The sequence below is a fragment of the Gopherus evgoodei genome, chromosome 6 (genome assembly GCF_007399415.2).
Source record: "Gopherus evgoodei ecotype Sinaloan lineage chromosome 6, rGopEvg1_v1.p, whole genome shotgun sequence".
In the NCBI taxonomy this organism is placed as follows: Eukaryota; Metazoa; Chordata; order Testudines; family Testudinidae; genus Gopherus; species Gopherus evgoodei.
Window position 1 is genome coordinate 65,120,042 of NC_044327.1, and position 26,374 is coordinate 65,146,415.

Below are 26,374 nucleotides of genomic sequence, written 5' to 3' on the forward strand. Positions count from 1 at the left end.
TAGGTGTAATTTTAGAGACTTTTCACCTAATTGATTTGCCTTAAATGTGTTCTGCTTTTTAGTTCCTTAGCTGCTGTAAAATAGTTTGTTTTATTTGATATAGAATTGTAAAAACTGCATTTATTTATACAGAGAACATTATAATACTTTTTATTTTACAAATGTTCTATATTCTGAATAAATATTTCTAATGCTTATGTATGGGTTTCATTGTTAGAGTGTATGTAACTAGTTACAGGACTGAAACTAAAACTTAACTGACACACATGTATTGAAGGCTTGATAGATAGTCTGCACCACCTGAGCTAAGATCAGATAATTTTTTCACATATGTCCTTAATTTGAGGATTGCTCTGTCCACCTCATGCATCGACCTGGTATTGCAGTGTCTCCAGGACCAGTGCATCTCCTTGAAGGTGGGGAGATCTCTGTGGTTTGAGCATGGGCCTGCTAAACCCAGTGCTGAGTTCAATCCTTAAGGGGGCCACGGGGCAAAAGCTGTCCTGGGGTTGGACTAGATAGAATATCAGGTTGGAAGGGACCTCAGGAGGCTATTATTTTCATTTGACAATACTCTGAAAAAAAAAATCTAAATTATGTCAATTCCAACATTAGTATAGATGCCTTAAGGACATTAAGTGGAGTACTTGTGTTTCCTACTAGAAAAACAGAAGTTTTACCACATTCCCATATACTTTTCTCCCCCCCCCTCCCCCAATAAAGTGGAGACAGCTTTCCAGGACTGTATTAAAAACTTAAGTAGGTCTGCAGCTACCTCGTTCTCCTTGTACAATTCCTCTATAAATTTAATATGAAACAGGCCCTCCGATTATATGTACCCTTCCAATGTATAGGCATTTGATTCTTTTAATGACAAATCACTCCATTTCACAAAAAGTTCAGAAAGCACCAATAGAGGTCTGACAGTAAATCCTCTCATCCAACGTTCCAAACATTGGAGCTGGACATAAGGGGATTCTTCTGACAGTCAGTTTTAACTTTAGCAATGCTTGCTATAACTGGCACATGTAGACTCAGTGCTACTACTAATAGGCATTTAAGGCAATATAAGTCAAAACATTCTACAGTGTAAGAGCGTTAGCTGCCCCAAGCAGCACAGACATGAAATTTCAAACCACCAACAGTGATGTTCATACTCATACTTCATTATTACAGTAACAATTTTATCCAGCAATTCATACTTTAAAGCATTTTTTACTGTCAGAATTACAAAGGAACAGCCAATGACTCTAAATGTTAATGGTCTAACAAACAATGTGCTTCAATGTCTAGATCAGTGAATGTACACAATGCTTCAAAAATACATGTAATCTGTTTTAGTGCGGTTACAGATCTTACCTAAATTTGAAGAGTTGAATGGTGCTCTTCAGGACTAGCTCATAGAAACTGAATAAAACCTGTAACTTTGTAGTATTATGCTACTTAAACATGAAAATACATTTTATTTAAGCCAGTATGAGCATTTAAACACCCACCACCAGTACAGATGGACCTCATTCTTAAAGTTCCACTGATATCTGGCCTATACAATAGAATACTTCCTCATCCCAGAACTAATCCTTGTCATTGCTTATGTTTCTGCAAGACAATCATAAAATTTAGACTTTTTGTACAGCATGGAATTATTTCTCTTTGGATATTGTATGTGGTTGTCTGTTAAAAGGCTGAGAAATATTTGCTCTCTAGAAATCAAGTAGCTCTTAGGATTATTAGCGTTTATCTAATAGTTTTCCTACATAACAGGATTGTTCCAAACTGGTAAGAATAAAAGGAGATCCCCTCCAACTAGTAAGCTCTCTTGACGACATTCAGATAGCAATATAAGATTCAATCATGTTGTCACAATCAGCAAAGCAAATTAAGTTTTAATTAGCATTTTATGTACATCAACATCTCACTGAAAAATTTGTTGCATTTCTCATCAGAAAAATTGTGGCACTTTCAACATTTAGAACATGATTTCTATATCTTATTACTATGAAGTTTAGATTACATATCTTTTAATGTTAGAGACTCGCAAGTTAAGTTAGTTTTCACCTCTTTGTACAATTTACCTTTTGAGCAAATAATTCATACAGAATGAATGTTTAAAACAATTTCATGGTACAGTTTTGTTAAATTAAATATGAACAAGTTATTCCTACACACAATTCTTTTTCCTGCAGAATTACCAAATGGTATGTTTTTTCTTCCTATCCACCCAGAAATAATTTGAGTAAACTCCTTAAATCCCATCCTGCTCCCTCCCAAAACTTCCTGTATGTGTTAGCTGGCAAACTATGAGGCGCATAGGCCTTTCTGTAATACAGAACATGCCATCATTTTGGTTCATGTTTCCTACAGATTGTCCTAAAACTGGAGTCACATTAGAAACCATGAAAATCAGTGTTTAGATTAGATTACATAAAAAAAGCAAAGTCACTGTAAAATTAAACCTAAGCATTAGGTCAGCAGAAGAACAACATTTAAAATTGAGGCATTTGTTCTTGCATGACCCTGAATGTGACCATGAAGGAAGGAATTGCTACATATGCAGTGTCACACCCTCACAGTAAGGCTTATAACTTACTTGGAATAGTAGTGAAATGCACACTTGGAGAAGAAGCACACTGCATTTCTTATCAGTGCTTACGTACAGTATAAAAAACAGTGCAAATACTAGCTTTTAGCCCATTCTCTTGCTCCTTCCATTGTTGAATAAGAACATTGCTACAAATATATAAAAACACTAAAGGAGCAAAAAAGCATGACCAGAGCTTAACTTTCTACCCCTCGTTTACTGTAATAGTGCACTCTCTTACGGGTGAATTAATTTCATGTATTAACTCCACATCTTAAATATTTTGGTTGCTTCAACACTAAAATGCTGAAGTGGACTCAAATTCAGTCCAGGGTAGTGGTTTTCAACCTGTGGTCTGCAGCCCCCTGGGCATCCATAGACTGTGTCTAAGATTTCCAAAGGGGCCCACACCTCCATTTGAAATTTTTTAGGGTCCAAAAAATGTTGGAAAAAAAAATCATTGGTCTAGTGTAATTCCAAAAGCCATTTGAAATCTATATCAACAAAGCTAAAACAACAGAGTCTTGTGCCTATATTTAAACTGCAAATTACTTAAGGCTATAAAAAAGGTTTACACTATTCCACAAGCTCACTTATCCAAAAGTTTTGGCTTCCCAACATAGATTAGAATAAATTCCAGTAAATTTAGTTTTATAAGATTAGTGCACCTTGAGGTTGGCCCAGAGAAAAGACACTGGACTAACTCAAGACATTCTAGCTCCTAAAGTGTAGTAGTCAGTATGATTTATTAATTCAGGATTTGAACCAGATAGCTAAAAATGAAAAGCTCACTGAGCTAACACTATACAGCTGGGCCATATGGCCAGTTTTAACACCTCAAGTTCCAACACAGAGATAGAGCTTGATTCAGCCAGCCAGGGTTTAGGGAGAGGAGAGCTGGGGGGAAATCACACTGGGAAAAAAAAACACTTAAAATCAGTGATCCCAAAAGAAAATGCACTTTTCATATTAAAATGACAATCTGATTGGAAACATGTTAGGAATAACCAGACTGCACAGTTTGCCTTAACATTAAAATGCAGTTATACATGCAGCATTTTAAACAGTCAAAGAGTAAACACAGTGAACATTGTTTTTGTAGATCTCCAAAGTAAACTGCGATCAGAGCACAGTATGTAAACCTGTAGTTTTGTCAGAAAGACTTACTATAAACTAAACATACAGAAAGGGAAGCTTTCAATTGTGAAATAAAAAAATATTTTTTTCCCCTTCCATATCTCTGTCTCCAGAGCTCAAACTCTGTGCAGGATTCAGTAGCACGCATGTGTACTGAAAAATGGAAATTTTTAAAGACAACCAAATTACAAAACATGCTAAGTTAGTCTGTAGCCACAAAATCCTCAAATTAAAAACCAAAATCCCACACACTGCATAAAGTGAATTGGGGGAAAATGCATACAACTGCACTAAAAAAACTAAAATAAATTACTATTTATGTAGTACTAGAGACTGCTATGTGAACTAATTCCAGAATTTCCAGTACCTGCATTGAGCTTTTTGTCCATTAAACATTCTTCCTCATAATTTCATAAGTCTTAACTTCAAGGACACAAATGGGTGAGCCACAATTTGATTAGCAACTGTAGGTGAGTTGTTTTATTCCAAGCACAGCAGACTGACATGCTTACTTTTCAAGCATCTTCACACCAACAAGCGCTTAGGTCTCTGAAGTCCATTCACAATCCATTTGACTAGATAATCTTGTCTCTCCAAATGTCCACCCACTCTCAAAACCAAAAAATCCACTGAATGAAACAATCATCCATTTGCTGTTTCTTCACTCTTTTACAGACATTCCTGTAATGTGTACTCCTACACATTGGAATACAAGTATAAAATGATTCATTTAACATTTTGAACATAAAACACATAAAAAGCACATACAAAAACTATTAAGAGTAAACAATCTGAAATGTTCACAGTGCAGGGCACCCTGAAACCCAAAGGCAGGTCACATACAAACACATTTAATAAGCTGTTTGAGGCCTCGAGAAAGAAGGAAACTGTCAATACATATTTCTGAAACAGTACCTTGTACACAAAGACAGAAATTATTGCATATTTATCAAAATTTATTTCAACTCTCACATTTATGCTAGATTTCATAAAATCAGGCCTGTTTTCTGCAGCCTTTGTTCAGGATTCCTCAGTGAGGAAGCCAGGTATTTTTGTCATTAATGAAAACTTTTGCCTTTTAAAAATCAAAAAACCTATACTTAGTGATCCAGTATCCCATTTATGCACATTCTGCAGTAACTTCACTTTAGAGCCTTCTTCTCATATTGCTATGAGCCAGTTCACATCCCAAACCTGTCATCAAGTGAAAGTTTCAAGTTAAAAATTCACACAGCTCTATCACTCTTCCCCTTATTAATTCATGGTGCATTAAGTGAAGAGGCATAAAAGGAACAGATTTGAAAAGTCAACCTACCTATCAGAAATAAACTTGTCCAAAGCTTGATTTTTAATCATGCGTTAAGAGATTTAACTCACTGGCATGAGCAGCCTGGAGGTCTGAGTGCTAACTTCTGATTCCTTATGAGCTAAACACTTATTTCTGGGAAATCAACCAGGGTTTTGGAGCGGAGCCCAGAGCTGGAGCGCTGAGCAGTGGAGCTGCAGGTTTTTGCCTGGAGCTGGAGCACAGCTCCGAACCCCTGAAATCAACTACTTACTCTAAGAGTACTGAACAAAGCTGTGTTTTCATTTGGAACTGAATAGTTAAATTGACACATTCATCCCTCCCCAACTTTACTATCCAGCCCTCTCAATTAAATAACAGGACATATGCATTTAGGCACAGGTCTTCAAAAGGTATTAGGTACTTAACTCCCACAAACATTACTGGAAGTTAGGCAACCTGAATAACTTTGAGGATCTGGGCCTTACTGATTTAAGCAACCTCTGCACGTTATTTCTGGCTGTCAACTCGCCGCCACCACACCAAGGTGAACCAAAAGAGTCACTTCAACAACTATTCTAAAAGTAAACTGACTTGTAAGACTTTCTTATCCAAATGGAAAAACTGGAGTATATTTCTCCTGTTAACTGATACAGGAGTCCAGCTTTGCTGGCTAATGGGAAATGTTTTAACAACTGAAAATTCCTAGATTCCGTGGCCCAAAGGGATGAAAAGATTGGAAGATAAAAATAAGGTATTTGTGAGGGCAAATATAAGATCATAGATAATATAGGGTGTTCGCAAGAAGACACGGATTGTGTTTTGTGGATACCACACCAAAAAGATATAAAAGGCTGTCTGTGGGTGAACATACATTCTCTGACCACAGAAGATACGCAGCTTGGAACAGCCATTGAGAGAAGGCAATTTAGTCATTCAGTCCTCCAAAATTACACATCATACCCACCTAGCTTAATTTCAGAGAACCATCCACTTTTTTTTAATAAAAAGAGGGGAAAAACATAGGCACTGGCTGCCGAGACAAGTGAGGAGTTTCATTTGCCTCCCCCAATAAAATACTTCTGAAATGTATATTCAAAACTCTCTCAAGTGAATCATGACTAATTTTTTTCTTTACTTAATATCATTTGTGTTCCTACTGCTAATTTTTTCACATCTTTGATATACTTATTAAAAGGCTGTAGCCTCATTCATTTTCGTTACAGTTTTCAGATACTGAGATGCAACTGCAATATCAAATTCAATACTATTGGATATATAGCAAGAGAACACACACTAGACACCTCCAAAGACAACAGTATAGAGCACAATAATGGACACTTAGAACAGATATTGCAAACTTGATTAAACCATTAGGTGGTACATGATGTTCTCTAGTCATCCACGTATCTGCCTCAGATACCAAAGAGAAGAAGAGAACTGCAAAGATGAGGTCAAACTGTAGACTTGAAATTTGTAATTTTTTAAAGCAGAGAAGCTCCAAGATTTCAACATTGCTGGAATACAGAAGATGGGTGTTCTGAGAATTACTTTAATTGCTATACTACAGCAAAGTACTAGAAAATAAAGACAGTGTTCCAACAACTTTACATCAGAGCAGGTTCAAAGTTTAGTGTGTTAGTATACAGCCAACACTAAAATATTTCAAAGTTAAAAAAAAAAAAATGCCCCCTAATGCAACAGCAGGAACTAGTGAACCAAACACTGGAAAGGTACTTTCGTGGATAAAGGCGGAACTGCATTTAAAGTGCAACACTTCACTATGCCACTTCCATACTGCAAAGAGAATGAACTCTTCCAAATCACCTTTCAGTCCCTGCATTGCTTTAAAAATAAACACACCTGAGAACGAGTAAGGCTGGATTAGAAACCCACTCAATTGTAAAAGGTCAGTCTTTGATTTTTGTTCATCCATAACAGGTGTGCTGTCAGAGGTCAAAACTTTTCATTATGGCATCATGGTCAAACTTGAAGCTTAAGAAAGCTCTTGATGAGAAAGTGATTTTGTAATGACCATTACATGCCACAGAGTGTGCCTCTGTATGTTCCAGCAGGTCTTCAATGGAGAAACACATATCATACGCTGTTGTATCTGCTTAAAAAAAAAAAAAGAGAAAAAAATATGTTCTACAGTTGAAAGTTAAGTGGTATTGATCAACGAAGAGGTCATTAAAAATATGCTACTATTTAGGTTTAAAAAGCTGTACATGTTCAATTAGCAATTTTATCAGTTTGGACATTTCAAACAAAAAGTGTAACAAGGAATTCCTTATCTTTATTGGCCACCTAGTGGTCAAAACAAGTTTTGTAGGAGTTACATTAACAACCATTTGGGTAAAAACTGTTAACTCTTCTGTAAAGCACAGGTTAGGTCAATAATTTTTTGCCAAGGTCTAAATTTCTTGGTCAAGGTATAGTCAAGGTCCAGACTCCAGAGAAAACAACTAGTAAATAAAAAGTCTGCAGTCCAGTCAAAGGCATCTGGTGGTCTGGATTTGGCCCGCTGTCTGCCTATAGAGTTAGGGTGACAAACTGCTTGGACACAGTCCCATTCCAAAGTGGAGACTGGACAAGTGGAGAGCCCCTCAGGGGCTTTAAATCAGGTAGTGGCAATTTCAGAACAGCCCTTGCACCATCAGCAGCATCAGATGCTCCAGCTCCTATACTACCATGAGAAGCCTTTTCAGTGACCTATTCAAATGGTTACCACCATGGCATGCCTCCCTGAGGCCCAGCCCAGATATACAGTGCTTTACTTTCGGCATCAGTGGTGATCTATGAGCAATTGTATATTCCACCATCCTACAGATTTCACAACTACAGTAAGGGATCTTAAACCTTCGTTTAATAAAAGGTTTCCCTCTTTGGCATGTACTGTAATAAGTTGACGCAGTCTCAAAAATTGTTTCAAGTGAAAAATTAGTATGTTCACATACAAATGAAAGTTAATATACTTGCCTGTTTCAAAGTTATCCTGAAGTCTTCTTGGATTAAGTTTTTTTTCACATTTCTGATTAAGAAAGTGAGCATACATTATACTCTTCAAAATACAGGTCTTAATTTTAACAGCATTCAAGGAAATAAAATGCAATTGCTAATTAATACCAGACTGGTGGATTAAGTTCACTCTGCAGTGACAATCATTCTTTAAATAGGCATTAAATATTTGTTTTAAATCAAAGCAGCTAGTTTATTATCAATCTATCTTTAAAAAGTGAATTCTGTGATATTGCTATGAAGAATTATCTAGCAAGAGTACTCCTATAAATCTTCTGAAAGTGTGAAATAGGCAGTTTACATATGCCAACTCTCTCTTTTAAAGGTTTTTAAAAGCAATCTAAAAAGTTTCTTTTCCTGTAAGTATTTGCTATTGCAGCCTGCTAAGAGCTGAAGACAACCTATTTACTTACTCTTAGAGTGTAGGTATCGCACCAACATCTGAAATGTGGAAACTTTATTCATGGAAATGCTTATTTGCTTAAAGAAAAAGGGGCAGATTGAGGTGCATTAAGCACATATTGTGAGACGTGCATGCTCCAAGAATACGTGCTAACTGCAATTAGATCTGCACTGTACCCCTGTAGTGAACGAGAGCCCAGATTCCATGGAAATTGATGCAAAAATCAACCCTTGACTCATAACTGTTTCAGAACCAAGCATAAACTGATGCATTAATACCTGCCCAAGTCTGCCCACTGCCTGTAACAATAACTACAAGGTGTAAACTGCCTCATTCATCAAGGTCCCATGTCCTCTGTGCTTCCAAGGTTGTGGAATATGGCGTTTTCCCCAGAGTTTGCAGAAGTCAACATTTCTTCTGTCACCAACCTCCTGACATTTCGTTGTCACCCCCTGCCTTACCAGGACCCAGCCCACAGCTCCCTGTTGCTCCCCTGTTTTCTCCACAGTGCATGCTCCCTACACTGTTACATGGAAGCCAACAGCAGGGAATTGGGAAGTCAGAGCTGAAGTCAGATTTTCAGCCCAGGAGCAGGCAGAATCAAATGTGTAGGCTGGCAAGATGAACTGCCTGGAGAACAGTGTGGCAAATGAGGCCTAGGAAGTCAAGATGAGGAGCCACTGAAGCTGACTACAAATCCCTTCTAGTCTCTGGCCCACTGGGGGTGGGGGAGATGTAGTTTTCTGAGCTTGGCCAAATGGACAATACTGCAAAAGCCAAGACACAGGGTGTAGAACTGGGCCACCTGGAGAGCATGGTGAAAAACCCATCCTCAAAACATACCACTGTCAAAAATAGTCAGATAAATTTTGTTAATAAGATTTTCCCTGACCAATGATCCAGCTGAGGGTGTTTGTGTGTAAGGAGATGGGAATTAATGTTATTTTATGGTGGCTGAATAAGTTAATGTCATGGGATTTAAGGTTTGTTGAGGCAGAACTTGATCCCATTGTGCCATGGATATAGGTTTGAAGCCTACACCTCAAACTGTAGTCAGGCAGAAAGCAGGGGAGTGACTAGGCATATACTTTACATTTTCAAACACTGTGGTTTTGCCATACCACAGTAAAATATTTATACACTCATTTTTGAGCAGCAGATATTTTGCCATTGCAATGTACAATACTAAACCATTCTCTGTCAAATACCTGGAATATTACAGGAAGGATCACTTTAATATGCATTAGAATTCAATTACAAAATGCTAACTGGATAAATTATATTAGTCAATGCTCTGCAAGTGTACATGTATATGGGATGAGAAACGTCAACTGCAGTGCGTACATTGAACACTATCGTTAAGATCTGCATGCAATGTGACATTCCATCACCAAAACCTTAGTTTGCACACACAGTTACATGTCACCAAAATCTGTTAATGCAAGAACTATTGCTGTCAATCTTACCAATGTATGGTTCTGTTTTGTTGGCTGACTGTGGACCCCATTTGTCCTCTTCTTTTGGTTAGAAGTGTCTTGATATTGCTTTCTACCATTACCCCTCATGTTCTGAGTCAGCCACACCCAAAAAAGGTAATACAAATAAAAGTTAAGTCCTTGTGTCATATCCCACTACATTATGATACCACTTATATAGCAACTGTCATCCAAGTACCTCAAATCATTTTAAGGATTAGAAACTGAGGCACAAGGAAATTATAGCTACTGTTCAAGGTTACTCTGCAAGCCAGTGGCAGAGGCGGGAAAAGACTCCCAGTCTGTTGATACCCAGTTCCCTGGTCTAATCACTAGACAATGCTATTTCCATGATATAATGAAGTCCCATCATTTAAAGGAATAAACACAAGAGTCTATCCCCCTACAAATGATAATAAATAATAATTAAGTGAGTCTGAACAAAGCATCACCACTGTTTTAAGGGGTCCAAACAAATCTAATGAATTTGGAAATCAAACCTACCTTTATTTTTAGAGCTTCAGACATGTCAGAATGATTGTTATATGGCTTCTGTTGCTGTGGTTGTCTGTACTTTGTCCACTGGTCTCCTGGAGAGCCATCTGTAAACACCTGCTGGCTATTACGAAGTTTGGATCTATCTCATTTAAAAAAAAAAAAAAAAAAGAGATCTGAAAAAGAACTTGGATTCAAGACTATTATGATCAGAACAGAAGTACACATTGTTCTGCTTCTCCAGACAATCTTACAAGCTAAGACAAAGCAGAGAAACATTGGATCTTAAGTTAATATTCTCTCCACTCACTAAACTGTTTTTTCTTATTGGAGGAGAGTTATGCACAAAGGGGAAAAAAATATGACATCATAAAGCAACAGTAGGTAACAAGTTTGTTCCGCAAACAGAGCTTTACCATCAAACGGGAGGTCTGCACCTTGCTGGACAGCCCAGATAGAAAGAGCCATGACACCCTTTTCATGGATACGGCTGAGGCCATGGACCGTGCAGCTGTGTCCACTGCATCCGAAGCAGCCTGCAGGGTTGCCCTGACAGCCACAGTACCCTCCTCCACCAGCGCTTTGAACTCCTTCCTGTCACGCTCCTAGAGGGAGTCCTTGAACTTGGGCAGGGAGCCCCACAAATTGAACTCATACGGCCCAGGAGAGCCTGGTAGTTTGCCACCCGTGACTGGAAGCTCAAGGACAAATAAATTTTCCTTTCAAAAAAGAGTCCAGCCTCCTTTAATCTTTATTTTTCAGAGTAGGGGCTGGCTGGCCCTGCTGCTCCCTGTGGTTGACCGACTAGACCACCAAGGAGTTAGGAGCAAGGTGGGTGTAAAAGTATTCATGCCCCTTGGTGGGTACAAAATACATGCATTCCGCTCTCTTGGAGATGAGGGCCAATGAGGCCGGCGTTTACCACAGGGCATTTGAAATGTTTGCCACCCCTTCATGGAGAGGTAAGGCCACATTAAACAGGGAGTCCGAGAGCTCCTCCATCTCCTCTGCTTGGAGGTGGAGGCTTGACGCCACCCTTTTTAAGAGTTCTTGGCAGGCCCTAAAGTCCTCCTGCAGAACGGAGGGAGGCAGGACTGTAATTGCCGCATCTGGGGAGGGCGAGGAGGGTGGCACAGTACTTTGGGCATCAACTGGCACCAGAGGGTCCATCACCTGGTCGGTCTCCGGGCATGGTGCCAAGGATGTACATCCCACCAACTCCTTCCTCGGAGGTCTGGAGAGGGAAGCCAATGGTCCTTCTGAGGCTCCAGCCACCAAGCAAGCCCCCCAACAGGGGCTACGTTGGAGGCCACGGTGCCCACTGGTACCATTGGGCCGGCCACAGGGCCCTGTGCCACTGCACCTGCTGAGGCACCAGCAGGGCAGGCTGTTCAGCCTCGCTGCCCTGGCCCATCGATGGACAACTACAAAGGGAGGCTGGGCTGATGTATGACCTGCAGCTGTCCCCGGCCTGGGAGAAGCGGCAGCGCCGGGAGCGGTGCTAACCACGGGACCACGGTCCCGACATGGAGAACCAGACGGTCGGTAACAGCTACTCCACAATCAGCTCGACGGGCGGACCCACGAAGGTGCTGCTGTGACCTAGAGAGGGACATGGAAGGGAACGACATCGATGTCCGGGCTGTGACCAGCTACGATAACCCCTCTGAGATGAGGGCCTCTGATGACATCAGCCTTGGTCCCGCTGGTGTTCGCTCCTCGAGGCGAAGCAGTACCAAGACTCTCAGTCAGACAGCCTGGTGGGTGTTGAAGGCGATCCACATGGACTTTGCCCTGAACAATCGCTGGCTGGCAAACGGCATCAGGAACATTCCCTTGACTGAGACCAGTACCGAGCTGGGGGCAACTGCGGAGAGTCCAGCAGCAGCTTGCCTATGGAGCACAGGGCTGATATCAACGGTGCTCCTGGTGCCAGCATGGACGTAACATCCCAGACCACCTGCAGGGTCTCTGGCATGGAGGGCATCCGGACATCCGGGGAGGCCTGCCCCGAATAAGCCAGGCTACTGCATACGACTTGAGTCGGAGGTATAGTGGCTGGTGGAAATCGAGGACTGCCCGACATGGGTCTAGCCTCTGTCCCAAGTTTCCTCTGGTGTCACAGCAAAGAAGGCCTTTTTCTAGCCTTCTTGGCGTTCCCCGGGGACAGGGAGCAGTGCCAACTAGTCGATGGCACCAAAGGGTGCCACCCGTTCATGGAGAGGTAAGGGCACAGGGTGCCTGGTGCCGACTCGGAGCGGCACGCTGGAGCCGGGGTCAGCGCCAACTCCATCAGAATAGCCCGGAGCCTAATGTCCCTTTCTCTCTTAGTCCTAGGTTTAAACGACTTGCAAATCTTGCAGCCATCACTGAGATGGGTTCCCCCAAACAGTGCAGACAGTCTGCATGTGGATCACTCAGTGTCACAGATCACCTACAAAAGTGTCACACAACTTAAAACCCGGGCCACTGGTCATGCCCCGGCCCAGGAGCTCTAGCTAAACTAAACTAAAAACTATCCAACTACAGGCACTAAACCAATAAGCAGTTATGGGGATGAGCTACAGCAAAGCTGGAGCAGAGCAGTTCCGAAGCACCTTCACTGGCAGCAAAAAGGAAATGAGGGTAGGGGGAGCACGAAGTGCCCATTATATTGCACCATGGAGGTGCCACTCCAGGGGTCGCTGGGGCGCTCCCCTACAGGTACTGCTAGGGGAAAAACGTCCAGCACCGGTGCCCATGGCGAGCACACACACCTATTGTGGAATACACATGAGCAATCACTCGAAGAAAGAAAGAATTTTTCTTATTCTAGAATCCTGTCACCTGTAGTGTTGTGTGGATACCAAGTGGGTACACCTTGATACTTTATTGATGACACCAGTGCTGAACTGACCCAGACTGCTGATGGGGAACCTCCCTTTGTCAACCTGAACTGGTTTGAGAAGTTGCTCAGTCACATAATTGCTAGGAAACCCTACAACAAAATTGCCCATTGTAATCTAAGACTTCCCTGTGATTTAACCTGTTACAAGATCATTTTTTCAATCGCCCCTAAATCACCATGACAACATTGGTTTTATCCAGCTTTCTTTGAAATTGACATTACTTTGAAATTACCTTTAAGTACATGGCTATCAGTGATTCTTCCTGACTTAGTTCCATCATTTTTGGCACCTCTCCGTCCTTTCAGCACTACATTGATTATCTTAGAAAGCATATCTACCTGTTCTACTTTCTGATAAAGAATTTCAATTTTACAAAAAGTTTCTCTTTCACTTGCTTTTCATATTCCTGTATAGGAACTCAGGACATTCTCTCAGTTTTGCCATATTCTAAAATTTTCCATACAGTAGTTTCAAGCACATCAGGGCACCAATTAACCTCTCCATACTACTACTACATACTACTAACAGTCCTATGGATCTCTCTATAATCTATTATATTAACCCATTCTGAAAAAAAGAATGGACATTCTTCATCTTTGTGTAGCCAATGATTTATAAAAATGTTGACGACAGACATGTCAAAATTATCTAGCTTCTTACCTTGTTTTCTCCATGCTGAGCTTGGATGGTGTGCTCCCAGCGGATGAAAATCCATTGTCACTATCAGAGGAGTCCCCATATCTTCGAGAAAGCCAGTCTCTCAAAGGTCTGTGAACAAGTTAGAGTTTCGTCAACACACTATAACACAAGTTAGTGTTTTGTCCAGCGTCCTGAAAACAAAAGGCTAGACTTTGGCTTATCCTGAACATACCTGATGAAGGGAATGGCCATGAAAAACTTGTTAGGTGCCAAACCTAGCTTGGACTTTGGAGTCATGTCATTTCTATGGCATGGTAATTTGTCAATTGAGAACCATTCAATGTTCTGAAACACAGAAAAAAGTAATTACTTTAGTGAAGTCATCAAGGGACTTAAGCAAATACACATCATCCACAATGATTTTCTTTAAAAAGAAAAGACTACAGCAAGAGTCTGAATTAATGAACCATGACAGAGCTGCTAGCCAATACAGGTTATTTAAAATAATGTTAGGATCACTTTTCTGACCACAACCACAATGTAACAGACATTACAATGCAAGTTTGTAGTGTTATTGTAGCTGTGTTAGTCCCAGAATGAGAGAGGGACCTGAAGAAGTGCTGTGTGTAACTTGAAAGCCTGTCTCTTACACCAACAAAGGTGGTCCATTAAAAGATATTATACCATCTTGTGTCTCTGTTACAATACATAAACACTGTCGGATGACAGAACCTCTAAAATGTGGAATGCAGTACACAATAAATACCTCAGGTATTGAAAGTAAAGTTCATTTAAAATAAAGTCTGCAACAACAACAGTAGTTCTTGAGTATGCACTGAATGTCCTAGAGAGAACAATGGTAATTAGAGGATACAAACAACTTTCAAAGCTTGTCTCTGTCCCCCTGCCACCTCACATGATATGCACTCAGGGGAGAGCATGCAACATGCTGAAGGGCCTTTACCCAGAACACAAAAATGGACATCAAGGTTTTAACTAGACCAGCGGTTCTTAAACTGTGGGTTGGGATCCCAAAGTGGGTCACGACTCCACTTGAATAGGGTCACCAGGGCTAGCATTAGACTTGCTGGGGCCCTGGGCGGTGGGGCTCAGGCTTCGGCTACAGTCCAGGATGGCAGGGCTAAGGTTACAGGCCCCCTGCCTGGGGCTGAAACCCTCCCCCCCACGTGGGGCCTTGAGCTTCAGCTTCAGTCCCGGGTGGCAGGGCTGAAGCCTTTGGGCTTCAGCTTTGCCCTCCTTCCCCCTCCCCCTCACCCTCACCCGGAGCTTGGGCCGGCTCAGGCTGCAGTCCCCGCTCCTGGGGTTGTGTAGTAATTTTTGTTCTCAGAAGGGGGTTGCGTGAAGTTTGAGAACCCCTAAAAGGGGTTTGAGAACCAAGTCAAGAGGGTCCTTAGATAAAGAGCTAGTAATTTACAACTCTGGGGAACCAACCTAAGGGGGAGAAGAGGAATGTTTAATAAGGTCCTGTTGTCCCTATCACACTTAGTATTCAAAAGATATAAAGTTGGCATTAATTCTAGTCTTAAAACAAAATTACTGTTAAAGTTAAAATGTTATCTGCACGATGAGAGAAATTCAAGTTTCAGAAGGCAATGAATGTCGCAGGCAGTGACAAGCATTTCTCAGCACATAAGCAGTTTAACAACTTCTCCATCCCAACAGCTTTCTAGAAGTCCACTGAGTTCAGCTCACCCACACAATGGTTGGTTCCCACTGTGTCCCACAGCCAAGTCTACTCTCTGCTACCCATCATACACTAGATCTGCATTGTACAGAATGTTTATAGAAATAAGGCAAGCCCCATTTTCCTTCTCCAATGCGTAGATTAATGTACAGTATCCTTAAATATTTATATCCTTACAGAAAAATATGTATAAGAGATTAAAAAAAGGTTAACTACAAAAAATATTTATGAAAAGACAAAGTGGGATGTGCTTTATTGTTAGTCAGCCTGTACTCCAGTGCCAATTTATGATGGAGACAGGTGCCACAATGAGCAGTTGGCCAGCAATCAGTCTGCACATATGACCTGCAGAAAGTTGACAAAACCTAAAGTGATGACATGCTGCTTTTACTCCATTTGAGCTACTCACTAGCTTTTGTTTAATATTTAGTTTTAAATAAACCTTTGCTGAGGTAATGGCAACCTGAAAAATCTTTAGAAATAAACATAAGTATGTGTACCCGAATTTCTCTTCTGGTTTTGGGATTGAATTTTGTGTCCTTTGGAACTCCTGGAATGATGTACAAGCGTGCTAGCTGATCATTGATTCGTAGTTCAATGTAGTCATCTTTGCAGATGTAATCTTTGATATCAAAACCAGTTTCTTCAAACACCTGAGAAGCACACAGATCAAATTAGAATTGTTCAAGTCATACCTTCAAACAGATTTTTGAATATATAATATACATTTACTAACATACAGATTAAGCTACTAAATTCAAACTGGGCATCCAAGCAGATAATGGAGATACGGAACTCAGAATTACTCAGTTTGCTGACATACTATTACAACCTGTTACTCAGAAGGAATTGAAGTGCTAAGCCTGTCATAGGATCACTATACACACTGAAGAAAAAAAAAGTGTATTATGGATCAACATTATACTGGAGTATTTCATATTTCACCATTGGAGGGGGGGGAGATCCTACCTCTTAGATATGGACACAAACTAAGACTAGATGTAGATTTAATTAAAAAAAAAAAAAAGATTTCATCCACTTCATATTATAAACAAAACAATTTATACTCCTACCAGGTACCACTACTGAGACAAGCCAAACATGCAGTTATAAGATAATAATAATATTGGCATTTAAGTCTATTTTTTGCAAAGTAATGTATGGGGTGAAGGGACTCCAGTTTCTCCCCTTCTCACCACACACACCATTTTAGAAACTGAAAAACTAACATTTATGGAAGCTTTTGATCAGTGCCCTGGACTGAAAATGTTTTAGATGCCTTACAAAAATGCAGCCCTGAGGAATCTTAATGAAGGCATGTACATCTGTGAACCAGCACATACAACAAACTGGTTTGAAAAGAAGTCTGTTCAGCATATGACAAATTTCATTGAGATCTGTGCCCACCTCTATATAAACTGGGTCTTCTTGATTAAACAGGTTTTCACAGTCTAGCTTGTCCCTATGGAGTCAGCATTGTTCTCTGGATTATTCATTTTGCCAAATACATAAGAAAAATAATTTGTAAAACTCTGTAAATTAAGTCTCTATGTAGTTATGGGCAGACTGTTGGGAGTACAGATTTTCTAGAAGCAACAACCCTTCCACTGCTTCATATACATTGAGAAATTTTTGAAGATTAATGAAAAAGGAGCAAATTAAAATGCAACTGATGTCTATCAGTTCCTCCTATGTGGCAAGACCATATTTATAAAACATGGGAAGCTGTTTCATAGTGAGGAGTTAGGTTTAAGGGTCTGACATAAAAGCTTTTAAACAGGAAAAATTATTATATGCCCTAATAATCTTTAATACAGTGGTTCTCAAAGTTTTGTTTTGGTGATCCCTTTCACATAGCAAATCTCTGAGTGCGACCCCCTTTATAAATTAAAAACAAACACTTTTTTATATATTTAACACCATTACAAATACTGGAGGCAAAGTGAGGTTTGGGGTAGAGGCTGACAGCTCGCGACTCCCCATGTAATAACCTCACGACTTCCTAAGGGGTTCCGACCCACAGTTTGAGATCCTCTGCTTTAATATTTAATACGTGAAATGGATGACAGCTCTAGGAGATTAACACAAAATCTGTGTTTATTTCAGCACCAAAAGAAAGTCAATTTGTTTTACCGTCTCTGGGGACAAACGCAAGAGCTTTTAAAAGACAGTTCACCTAATGCTATTAATTTCAGACTAGTCTCCTATGCAAAAGGAAAGTGCTGGGTTAGAATAGAAGCTAAGGGAAAAAAATATGCAAGTTTTGGTGAATGATGTTCTAAACCAGAGGTGGGCAAACTACAGCCTGCGGGCCATATCCGACCCATGGGACCGTCCTGCCCAGCCTTTGATCTCCTGGCCAGGCAGGCTAGCCCCAGCGCTTCCCCTGCTGTCCCCCGTCCTCTCACAGCCTTAGCTCGCCGCACCACCAGCACTCTGGCCTGCCGCTCCTACCAGGCGACGCAGCTGGCTCCAGCCTGGCAGCGGGGCTGCGAGCTCCTGCTGCTCTGAGCAGCATGGTAATGGAGCGGAGATCAGGGTTGGATAAGGGGCAGAGGGTCCCAGAAAGTGGTCAGGGGACAAGAAGCGGGGCAGTTGGATAAGGGGCAGAGGGTCCGGGGGGGGCAGTTAGGGGACAGGGAGTTGGATGGGTCAGGGGTTTTGAGGGGGGCAGGAAGGGGCAGACAGAGGGTGAGGGCCAGGCTGTTTGGGGAGGCACAGCCTTCCCTACCCAGCCTGCCACAGTTTTGCAACCCCGATGTGGTCCTTGGGCCAAAAGATTTGCCCACCCCTGTTCTAAATTGATGGTTTGTAAAAGCAATTCTACCCACAACACAAATGAAAAACAAAGTTTTTGTTGGATCAAGCCTATTCTCTCAACACAGCTCCACGCAAAGGAACAAACAAGAAGATTAAGCAGCAAAAAACTTTGTTAACCCAGAGTCAAGGTTGCCTGGTTGTAGTTTGTGACCCTCCAGAATATCAAGTTCCACAATACCCCAATTTGTGAAAACCAGGAAAAACAGAGTTAAGATACATTCCTACATAACTTTAACTCTGCACCCTCTGCAGCGGTCAATAGCCACTGAGAATTATCTGCATGCACTCCAGCTGTATTCACTGTTAGCTGTATTGAACAGTGAAGGAATAACTCGAGCAGCTGTGAAGACTCATCATTGGGATATGAGAAGATCTGGTGGGCTGTGGCCTCACAGGGTGCAGGCCTATCAAAGGAAAGAGGTGTATTTGCACCTTCGGAGTATGCCTTATTTCAGTTGCATTGTGTAGGCTGCATTAGTAGGGGGGCACAGGACTCTTCTTGCCATGGAGATTGTTAGTAGTTAGGTGAGCGTGGTCAGTTAGTTAATGAAAGGTAAGTGTTTGAAAGTATTGTCCCTGAAGAATCCCATTTGAACTAGTATTTGCATATGGGGGGGGGGGGCTTTTCTGGAGGTGTCACAACCTGAGTAAGTTTGCCCAGTCAGTCCCTGCTGTTCTTCTATTTCCCCTTCCCATGGAAATACTTACAATCACACAGAAACACATACACAACTTCATTTTCAATACAATGAACTCCAAAGATTTTTAAACTAATTCAATAAGGTTTAAAGTCAACTCAAAGTTCACTGAGCATATTGCAGGCAATTGTCAGTATGCCATAATGTCTTGTCAAATATTGTATAGCAGTGCACAATCTGGTCACCTGGTGGTAGTAGCTTTTAAAATACAGAATTCATTGAGATAAATGAATTCATTTTGTACAACAGCCTTCTTTAGTATATACTCCTGGTAGAATTCTGTACCAAAAAAATTAAAAATTCTGCATATAATATTTTTAAATTCTACATATTTTGTCAAAAACAGCAATATAATCACGCCAGTTTCAATTATTATGGCAATTTATTTCAAAATATCTGTCAGCAAGTATATCTAACAATATAGACAACAAAAAAAGATTCAGGCTATGTTTTTTGACAAATGGATTCCTTACTAGGCATATTTATACAGAACTTTGAGTAATAATTCATTTACACCATATTTCCCACACCCCGCAGCAGCGCTGCAAAGGCTTGGGGGAATCAGAGGTAATAGAGGAGCAGAGGGAGAGGGAAGTAATTGCTGGGAAGGAGCCTGGGAGTGAACCAGAAGGGTTGCTGGGTGTGGGTGGGAGAAGTATGCAACAGGTGTTTGGTTTTGCCGGAAGGTGAGGTGGAGGGGAGAAATGTTGTAAGGGAGTTGGAGAGCCTATCCCATACAGATCCTGGCTGACCCCTAGCCTCTCCCATTCAGTCAGGCACATCTGCCACCCTGTCCCTGTATTCCCCCTCCCAGTCAGCCAATGGCTCAATCTTGTCACCCTACTAGCTCCTCTGCCCCCACCCATCTGTCCCCCAGTCTATGCGACACCACCACCACCTCAGCAGCCCAGGTGTTCCGCTCTGTCTGTGCCTCCTCATGGGCCCCAAGGGCAATGCACTGTGCAGCCACTGGCCCGCCCCTCCAACCTTGAGCTCGCTGTCCTCTCTTCTGGTGCCACAGCAACCTCCCACCCCCCCCCCCCCAGGCGGGGGAAGAGAATGTGACAAGTGTAACTGCAGCACCTCCCCAGCAGAATCTATTTTCTGCAGGGGATCGGTGACAAAATCTGCAGGGGACATGAGTTCTGCATGTGTGCAGAATTCCTACAGGAGTAAACACCTTTAGGGTACATCTACATGACAAATACTGCACCAGCTTAGTGATGCTGGCCTAACTCTGTAGTGTAAATGCAGCCTATGCCTATAGAAGGGATTTTCCATTGGTGTAAAAGCACCAGCTTTCTGAACCATAGCTACATTGACAGAAGCATTTTCCCATCAACATAGCTATGCCTACACTGGGGATTAGGTAGGTCTAGATACATCAGTCAGGAGTGTTGTTTTTCACACCCCAATAGATGTAGTTATTAAAAGTTAGTTGACAAAGCTACAGTATGGTCTATGCTTATTAGTTGGCTGGACTCTTTCTTAATTTTGTAAGTTAGAACTCATTTTAATTTTTTCTTGCATGGGAATTGACTTAATAGTATAACATATGTCCCATCTTCATATTCTTGGCACTGTAACCAGTACCTGAGTTCTGAGCAATGTAATTTATAGTTCAAAGAAAACCACCACGTTACAGATTTTGCACCATCTTTATGGCACCTGATATAGTATAGCTGGGGGGGTCTTGCAGCTTATCTAAATTTGTTTTCTGTATCTCATACTTGATTTACAACATTAATGTACATTAATGATGCTCAAAATGATTCTCCTTATCTTTATATCTATGAGCATAATTGTCTTTTATCCTCTCCCCGTACATTATTTTAGATTAGAGTCTGTCTAGATGACATTACAGTGTACTGCTAGGTCTACTATAGTAAAGATCAAGACCAGCTTTCTGTTTAAAACTCAACTCTTTCAAGTACTGTAAAATCTGTTACTTGCCGTGCCTCATGGGAGCATTGGCTAGGGCTAATGATCCAAATTTGGGATTTTTTCACCAAGGAGTTCCTGAGATAGAGTTACCCCCCAAAACAGCCTTTTCCTCAAGGATGACACATTCTACTAGCTTATTTTTTGCCCAGACCTGGAGCTCAAACTATGGCTCTGATCCTGGAACAAGAGTCTCACTCACTTGTGGGTTACTCCTCATGAGCGTATGGCACCATCTAGCCCTTCAGGGGAACAAAATTCAGAATCGTACTAGCCAAAGAATTTGCTTTTTCAGTTAGGTGTGTGCCCAGTGCTCTTGAACCAAATGGATTATACTGGGCATGTGCAGACAGAGGACACAAGAGAATTTGAAGGTGGATAGTTTCCACTGCAGATGTATAAGCAGTAAGTCTTTCATTTTAAATCCACCCACCTAGTGTCATCTCAAGTCTCATGTGAGGCAGAAATCTGGAAGAAGTCAGAAGGCATACTGCTAAAATCCGTATATCAGGGGGAGGGGCGGAAGACAGTGGTGGTGGCGGCTTAGGAATCTAATCGCAATATTGTTGGACAAAAATAAGACATGCACATAGTTGCTGAGATGGGATTGAGGTTGAGGGAATAGGGGAAAGAGATTAGGGAGGACTCAGGTGAAGCAGAGTAAGGACATTCAGAGAGGAAACATGGAGGTGAGTTGCAGGGGAACTAGGGGAGAACAGGGGCAGTGGTTCCTGTCAGCCCCTTCCTGCATGCACACACTGGGACCTTGTGGGCCTCTAAGCACCTCTCACTGGTCCTTCATGTGAGCTGGGATATATGGGGATCTTGCCCTTCTGGGGATGTCCGAAGCTGGAGGGGGCCTCTGCCTCTTTATTGCAGTCTGTTCCCCTCATTTCTTCTCATGAGCCAGTTTTGGGGGAATCTCCACCCTCTGGGGGTGTTTGTGCCCATCTCCCTACCCCCCGCATGTGAGGAGGGATTCAAGGGGCTTATCTGAGCCCTTCTTCTTGCCCCCCATTATAAGCGAGCATCCAGGGAAGCTCTGCCCCTCTGCATGTGAAGCTGATAACAGGCATACTGGAAGCATGCACCAAGCATCAGCCACCGACACTGGGGTAAGAAGTTAAGACTGGGCACGCTTGATGAAACTCACAAGCTGCTCAATACGGGGGAAGGAAGATGGGAACACCCACTGACATGAATGGTCCACTTTACATCTCTCAGAGATTCCTGTGCTTTCACGGTTATCCTGTGCTGGGGATCTGCATGCAGCAAAGCAGTTAATATAACAGAGGAGTGCCAGCTATGCTAACACTGAGATTGAGACAACTTTTCTGTAGTTAGAAATTAAGCTCTTCAGAGACCATGTATTTTAAATATTGGTGACACTTATTGCTATATGAATTATGCTCTACACTCAAGCACCATGTGCAAGTCGGACAATCCCTTGATGTAGTCTGATCTTATTTTCCTCCTTATACGAAGCTTCAGGTATCCTCTAAAATAGCCTGAGTAAGACGGTAGACACACTCCAGAAATTAGAAATGAAAAGGCTATATGATTCACCCATTCTTTCAACAGGCGTACCTAGAAAAGCTATGATTCTTTAGATACTCATTTAATCCAGACAGGAAACCTCTAATTCTCTTAGCTTTTACAAACTTCCTTTGGTAATCTAATTCCATCTCCCAATAACTCGAGTGCAGCATGAGACTTTATTAGCCCTACCTTTACATAACTACAGCAAGTCTTATCATACGCGGGGGTTCTGTTCTGCGGTTATCGTGTAAAACGAAAACTGCGTATACTGAAAATTATATCCCTGAGCCCTTTAAATCCCACCTGCAGCTCCGGCGGCTGGGCCGGGGTGGCATTTAAAGGGCTCCTCTGGGCTCCCGCCGCTGCGTGGAGCCTGGAGGAGCCCTTTAAATCTCGCCTGCAGCTTTGGTAGCTGGGCTAGGGCTGACATTTAATGGGCCTGGAGCTCCACGGTGGCTGGAGCCTTGGGCCCTTTAGTTTGCCCCAGGGGCTACCAGCTACCTTTGCAGCTGGGAGCCCACTGGGTGATTTAAAGGCCCTGGGATGCCCAGACACAGCTGGTGCCCTAGGACCTTTACATCTTGAGGCCACCCCTCTTCCACTTGAGGCCACGCCCCCCCCCCGACTTCGGGTTGTTCAGGGTAAAGCTGAAATCGCACATGTTAAATGTGCCTAAGTTGCAACAGACCTGTACAAATATTATTAGCCATAAAATTAATACAACCTCTTTTTACATGCAGCTGCAGTCTGTTCCTAGCTTTCCTCAATAGTAAATTCCATAATGCCTATAAACCCCCAATCTGAAGTATTGTCTTAAGCTTTTCCTGACAGTACCCCTTTGTTCTGTAATACTGGAACAACTTAAGTGGCAGCAGTGAAGTTGGAAGTTTATTAACATAGTGTCTTAGCCACAGGACACTGTGCATAGTACAATAAATACAAGTTTTAAATGGACAGAACTCCAAAACAAAAAAACTGAAAACACAAGAGTAACCATCCTCTAAAGTCTGTTTCAGCTTTAAAATCAGCATACCTAAAATAATACATGAAAATTAGATAAAATATTAAGAGTACATTATTTCATTTGGGTCAAAACGAGATGGATAAACATCAATTTTAAAATAAAAAAAAAGATTTTTATTTTCAGTTAAATACTGGGTTTTATTTAAATAAACCTATTTAAAATAAAATTTGACATGACAACCACCTATGTTAAGGTCTAAACTTACTATAATCTATTAAAATAATTTAAATTAAATGCAAAAAATATTAAATAGGTACATATTTGCTGCCAAGTTTTAACAAAAGTCAATCTCCTGAACTGGTGGAAGTTATTGGTTAAGCATCTGGAACCAGAGTCTATTAAAGCCCTAAACTCGCTTTTTACAGCGGTAGCCTCTTCTGCCGGGGGAAAAAAAAAAAAAAGTATTTTCTTCATTTCAGTTTATTCAACAAGTTCAGTTCAATGATTAATTCACTGAAAATTAAGAAAACTGGGGGTTGAAATGGCACAAAAGCTTGCTTTCCTCTTTTAAGCTATGAATATATATAAGAGTTCTAAAATCTTGAAAGACAGAGTGACCAAAAACAATCAGTTCAATTAATTAAATAGAGATCATATTTTCTTTGTTTAATAGATCAGTTATAAATACAAAACATTTTGATAAACTTTTTCCTTATGAATCCAGCCCTTAAAAGGTAATTTAATACAAGTAAAAATGCGGTTTTGAATACTAAACTGAATTTGAATGTCCAGCCAAATCACAAAAATAAAATCTAGTAATTAAGAAATGCATCTTTCATCATTTTCTAAAATAAAAAAAATATATAAAATTAAGAATCCAAAAAAGGTAAAGTAAGCTAATTACTTTAAAGTATATTTTTGCTAACCAGGATACACATATGTATACACATTTCTTTAAAAGTAAGTCAAGGCTATGCTTACCTGCTTTAATGGTTACCAACTAATTAAAAATCAGCCTCTAGTTAAGAACATAATAAAAAGTACAAATGCAAAACAATCAAAATTGATTATTGAATTCAATGTTTCATACTTTGCTGATTTAAATCAATCCATCATAGGTCAAACGTAGCCTCTTTCACATACATTTTTCTTATTTAAGGGACCAAATGCTACAGCAGTAGATGTCAACAAGAGTACATAATTTAATAGGAGCTTTCTGTAGAAAGACATCACCAGATTGCTAGGATTTCTTTTTGGTGTGCATGAAAATCCTACTCTCAACATGGGTGAAGGGAATGTGTGTTAAACTACTTTGTCTTAAAGAAAAAGGATTTAAATGTCTGGGTAAGGAATTTTTAAACATTTAGTCAATGGAACTCACCTCTCTAGCTGCACAGTCATGTGGAGCCTCTTCTTTATTTACTTTCCCTTTTGGAAATCCCCAGCCAGACTTTGCTAAATATCCTTGAACGAGCAGTACCTGCAGAATCCAAGCAATGCAGTAGTGAAATTCCCATTAATCTCACAGATTTGACTTAATTCCAAAAGTGATACTTTTGGCTGGAGGAAGAGACCTTTTGCCTGGCATTAGCCTATGTTCATTAGCATTACAGCTTACCAGACTTTGCAATAGTTACAAATTTTAGTATAGAGTTATATTAAAAATATATATAAAATTAAGTTTGGTGTAAAGACAAGGAAAATGTGCAGTTGCCTTTGGTACAATGGTAATAAAAGATAAACCCAGCAAACCAGCTTTGTACAGAAACTCAATAAAAATGTGAAAAGGCCACGTTTATGATCTTCGGCCTGAAAACGTTTTTTAAAAATCACAAAAAATTGCTGGGATTGTTAAAAAGCTAGTTAACATCCTTTCCGCTCAGCCCTCACCATCTTGTATAAATGTTCACAGATTAGTTTTACACTTACATTTTCAAGTGCCTCATCAAGAATAATTGCACCATAGGTTGGTACTCCCATTTTATACTCCTTCCACTCATCCAAAACCCTTTGCACATCTTCACCTTGAGGCAGTAAAAAAGGGCAATGGCTAAAGAGTATAGAAACATGTCAAGGACACTAACTGCACACCTAGACCCACCCAAGACCAATATTTACAAGTACTACTTTATATAAGGAATAGGGTTTTATTTGGAACCAGAAATTAAGGTAATAGGAATAATCCAATACTGAGTTATATTCTGCAGATTCAGGGAGCAAACAGTGATTTACCAACTCCAATACAAGCCATTTATACAATGGCTCCTAAAGTTAGAGACGCCTCCCTTTGTTCAAAGGAATGTACCCCAATAGTGGGATTTTTTTTTTTTAAATGGAGTCAAGTTCTTACCATGAGAAAATTTTTAAAACAGCAGGAGTAAAATTAAAGAAATGTACCCTATTCTGATAACCTATTTTTGTAAACCAAATATTCTGACTGTTTTAGTGAAGCATGGGTCCTCAAATGGGAGCTGGAGCAAAGATATTTAAGCATTATAAAAGCTGGAATACTGCATACTATAGTGGTTCCCACAGCTGACAGCCAAACTGTGGCATAAGAACTATCCTTAAGAAGTTATGATTAAGGCTATGATTGTGTCATGGATATTTTTAATAAAAGTCAGGGAGAGGTCATGGGCAATAAAATCCATGACCTCTCCCTGACTTTTACTAAAAATATCCATGATAAAATGGGAAGGGACTGGGCAACTGTGGAGTAGCTGGGAGCCTCAGCTTGGGGGCCCGCTGCCTCAGCTCCCAGCCACAAGGACTGAAGTCATGGATTC

The 26,374-nt window shown here is 40.8% G+C and overlaps 1 protein-coding gene across 10 annotated transcripts in view; it reads right to left on the reverse strand.

Annotated features, from left to right (window-relative positions):
* Positions 1 to 1,145: 1,145 nt before the first annotated feature.
* DCP2 (decapping mRNA 2) overlaps positions 1,146 to 26,374 on the reverse strand; it is a 33,810-nt gene continuing 8,581 nt past the window's right edge. For 4 of the 10 annotated variants that reach the window (XM_030565774.1, XM_030565780.1, XM_030565779.1 and 1 more), the window contains 9 exons: positions 25,518 to 25,645; positions 24,970 to 25,068; positions 16,127 to 16,279; positions 14,154 to 14,266; positions 13,943 to 14,050; positions 10,404 to 10,536; positions 9,891 to 9,992; positions 7,983 to 8,034; positions 1,146 to 7,119 (listed from right to left, as the gene is read on the reverse strand). In XM_030565774.1, the coding sequence (XP_030421634.1) occupies positions 6,953 to 7,119; positions 7,983 to 8,034; positions 9,891 to 9,992; positions 10,404 to 10,536; positions 13,943 to 14,050; positions 14,154 to 14,266; positions 16,127 to 16,279; positions 24,970 to 25,068; positions 25,518 to 25,645 (1,055 nt within the window). In that variant the 3' untranslated portion in view covers positions 1,146 to 6,952. The remainder of the gene's footprint in view (positions 7,120 to 7,982; positions 8,035 to 9,890; positions 9,993 to 10,403; positions 10,537 to 13,942; positions 14,051 to 14,153; positions 14,267 to 16,126; positions 16,280 to 24,969; positions 25,069 to 25,517; positions 25,646 to 26,374) is intronic. The other 6 variants (XM_030565776.1, XM_030565781.1, XM_030565778.1 and 3 more) reach the window with 4 other exon arrangements.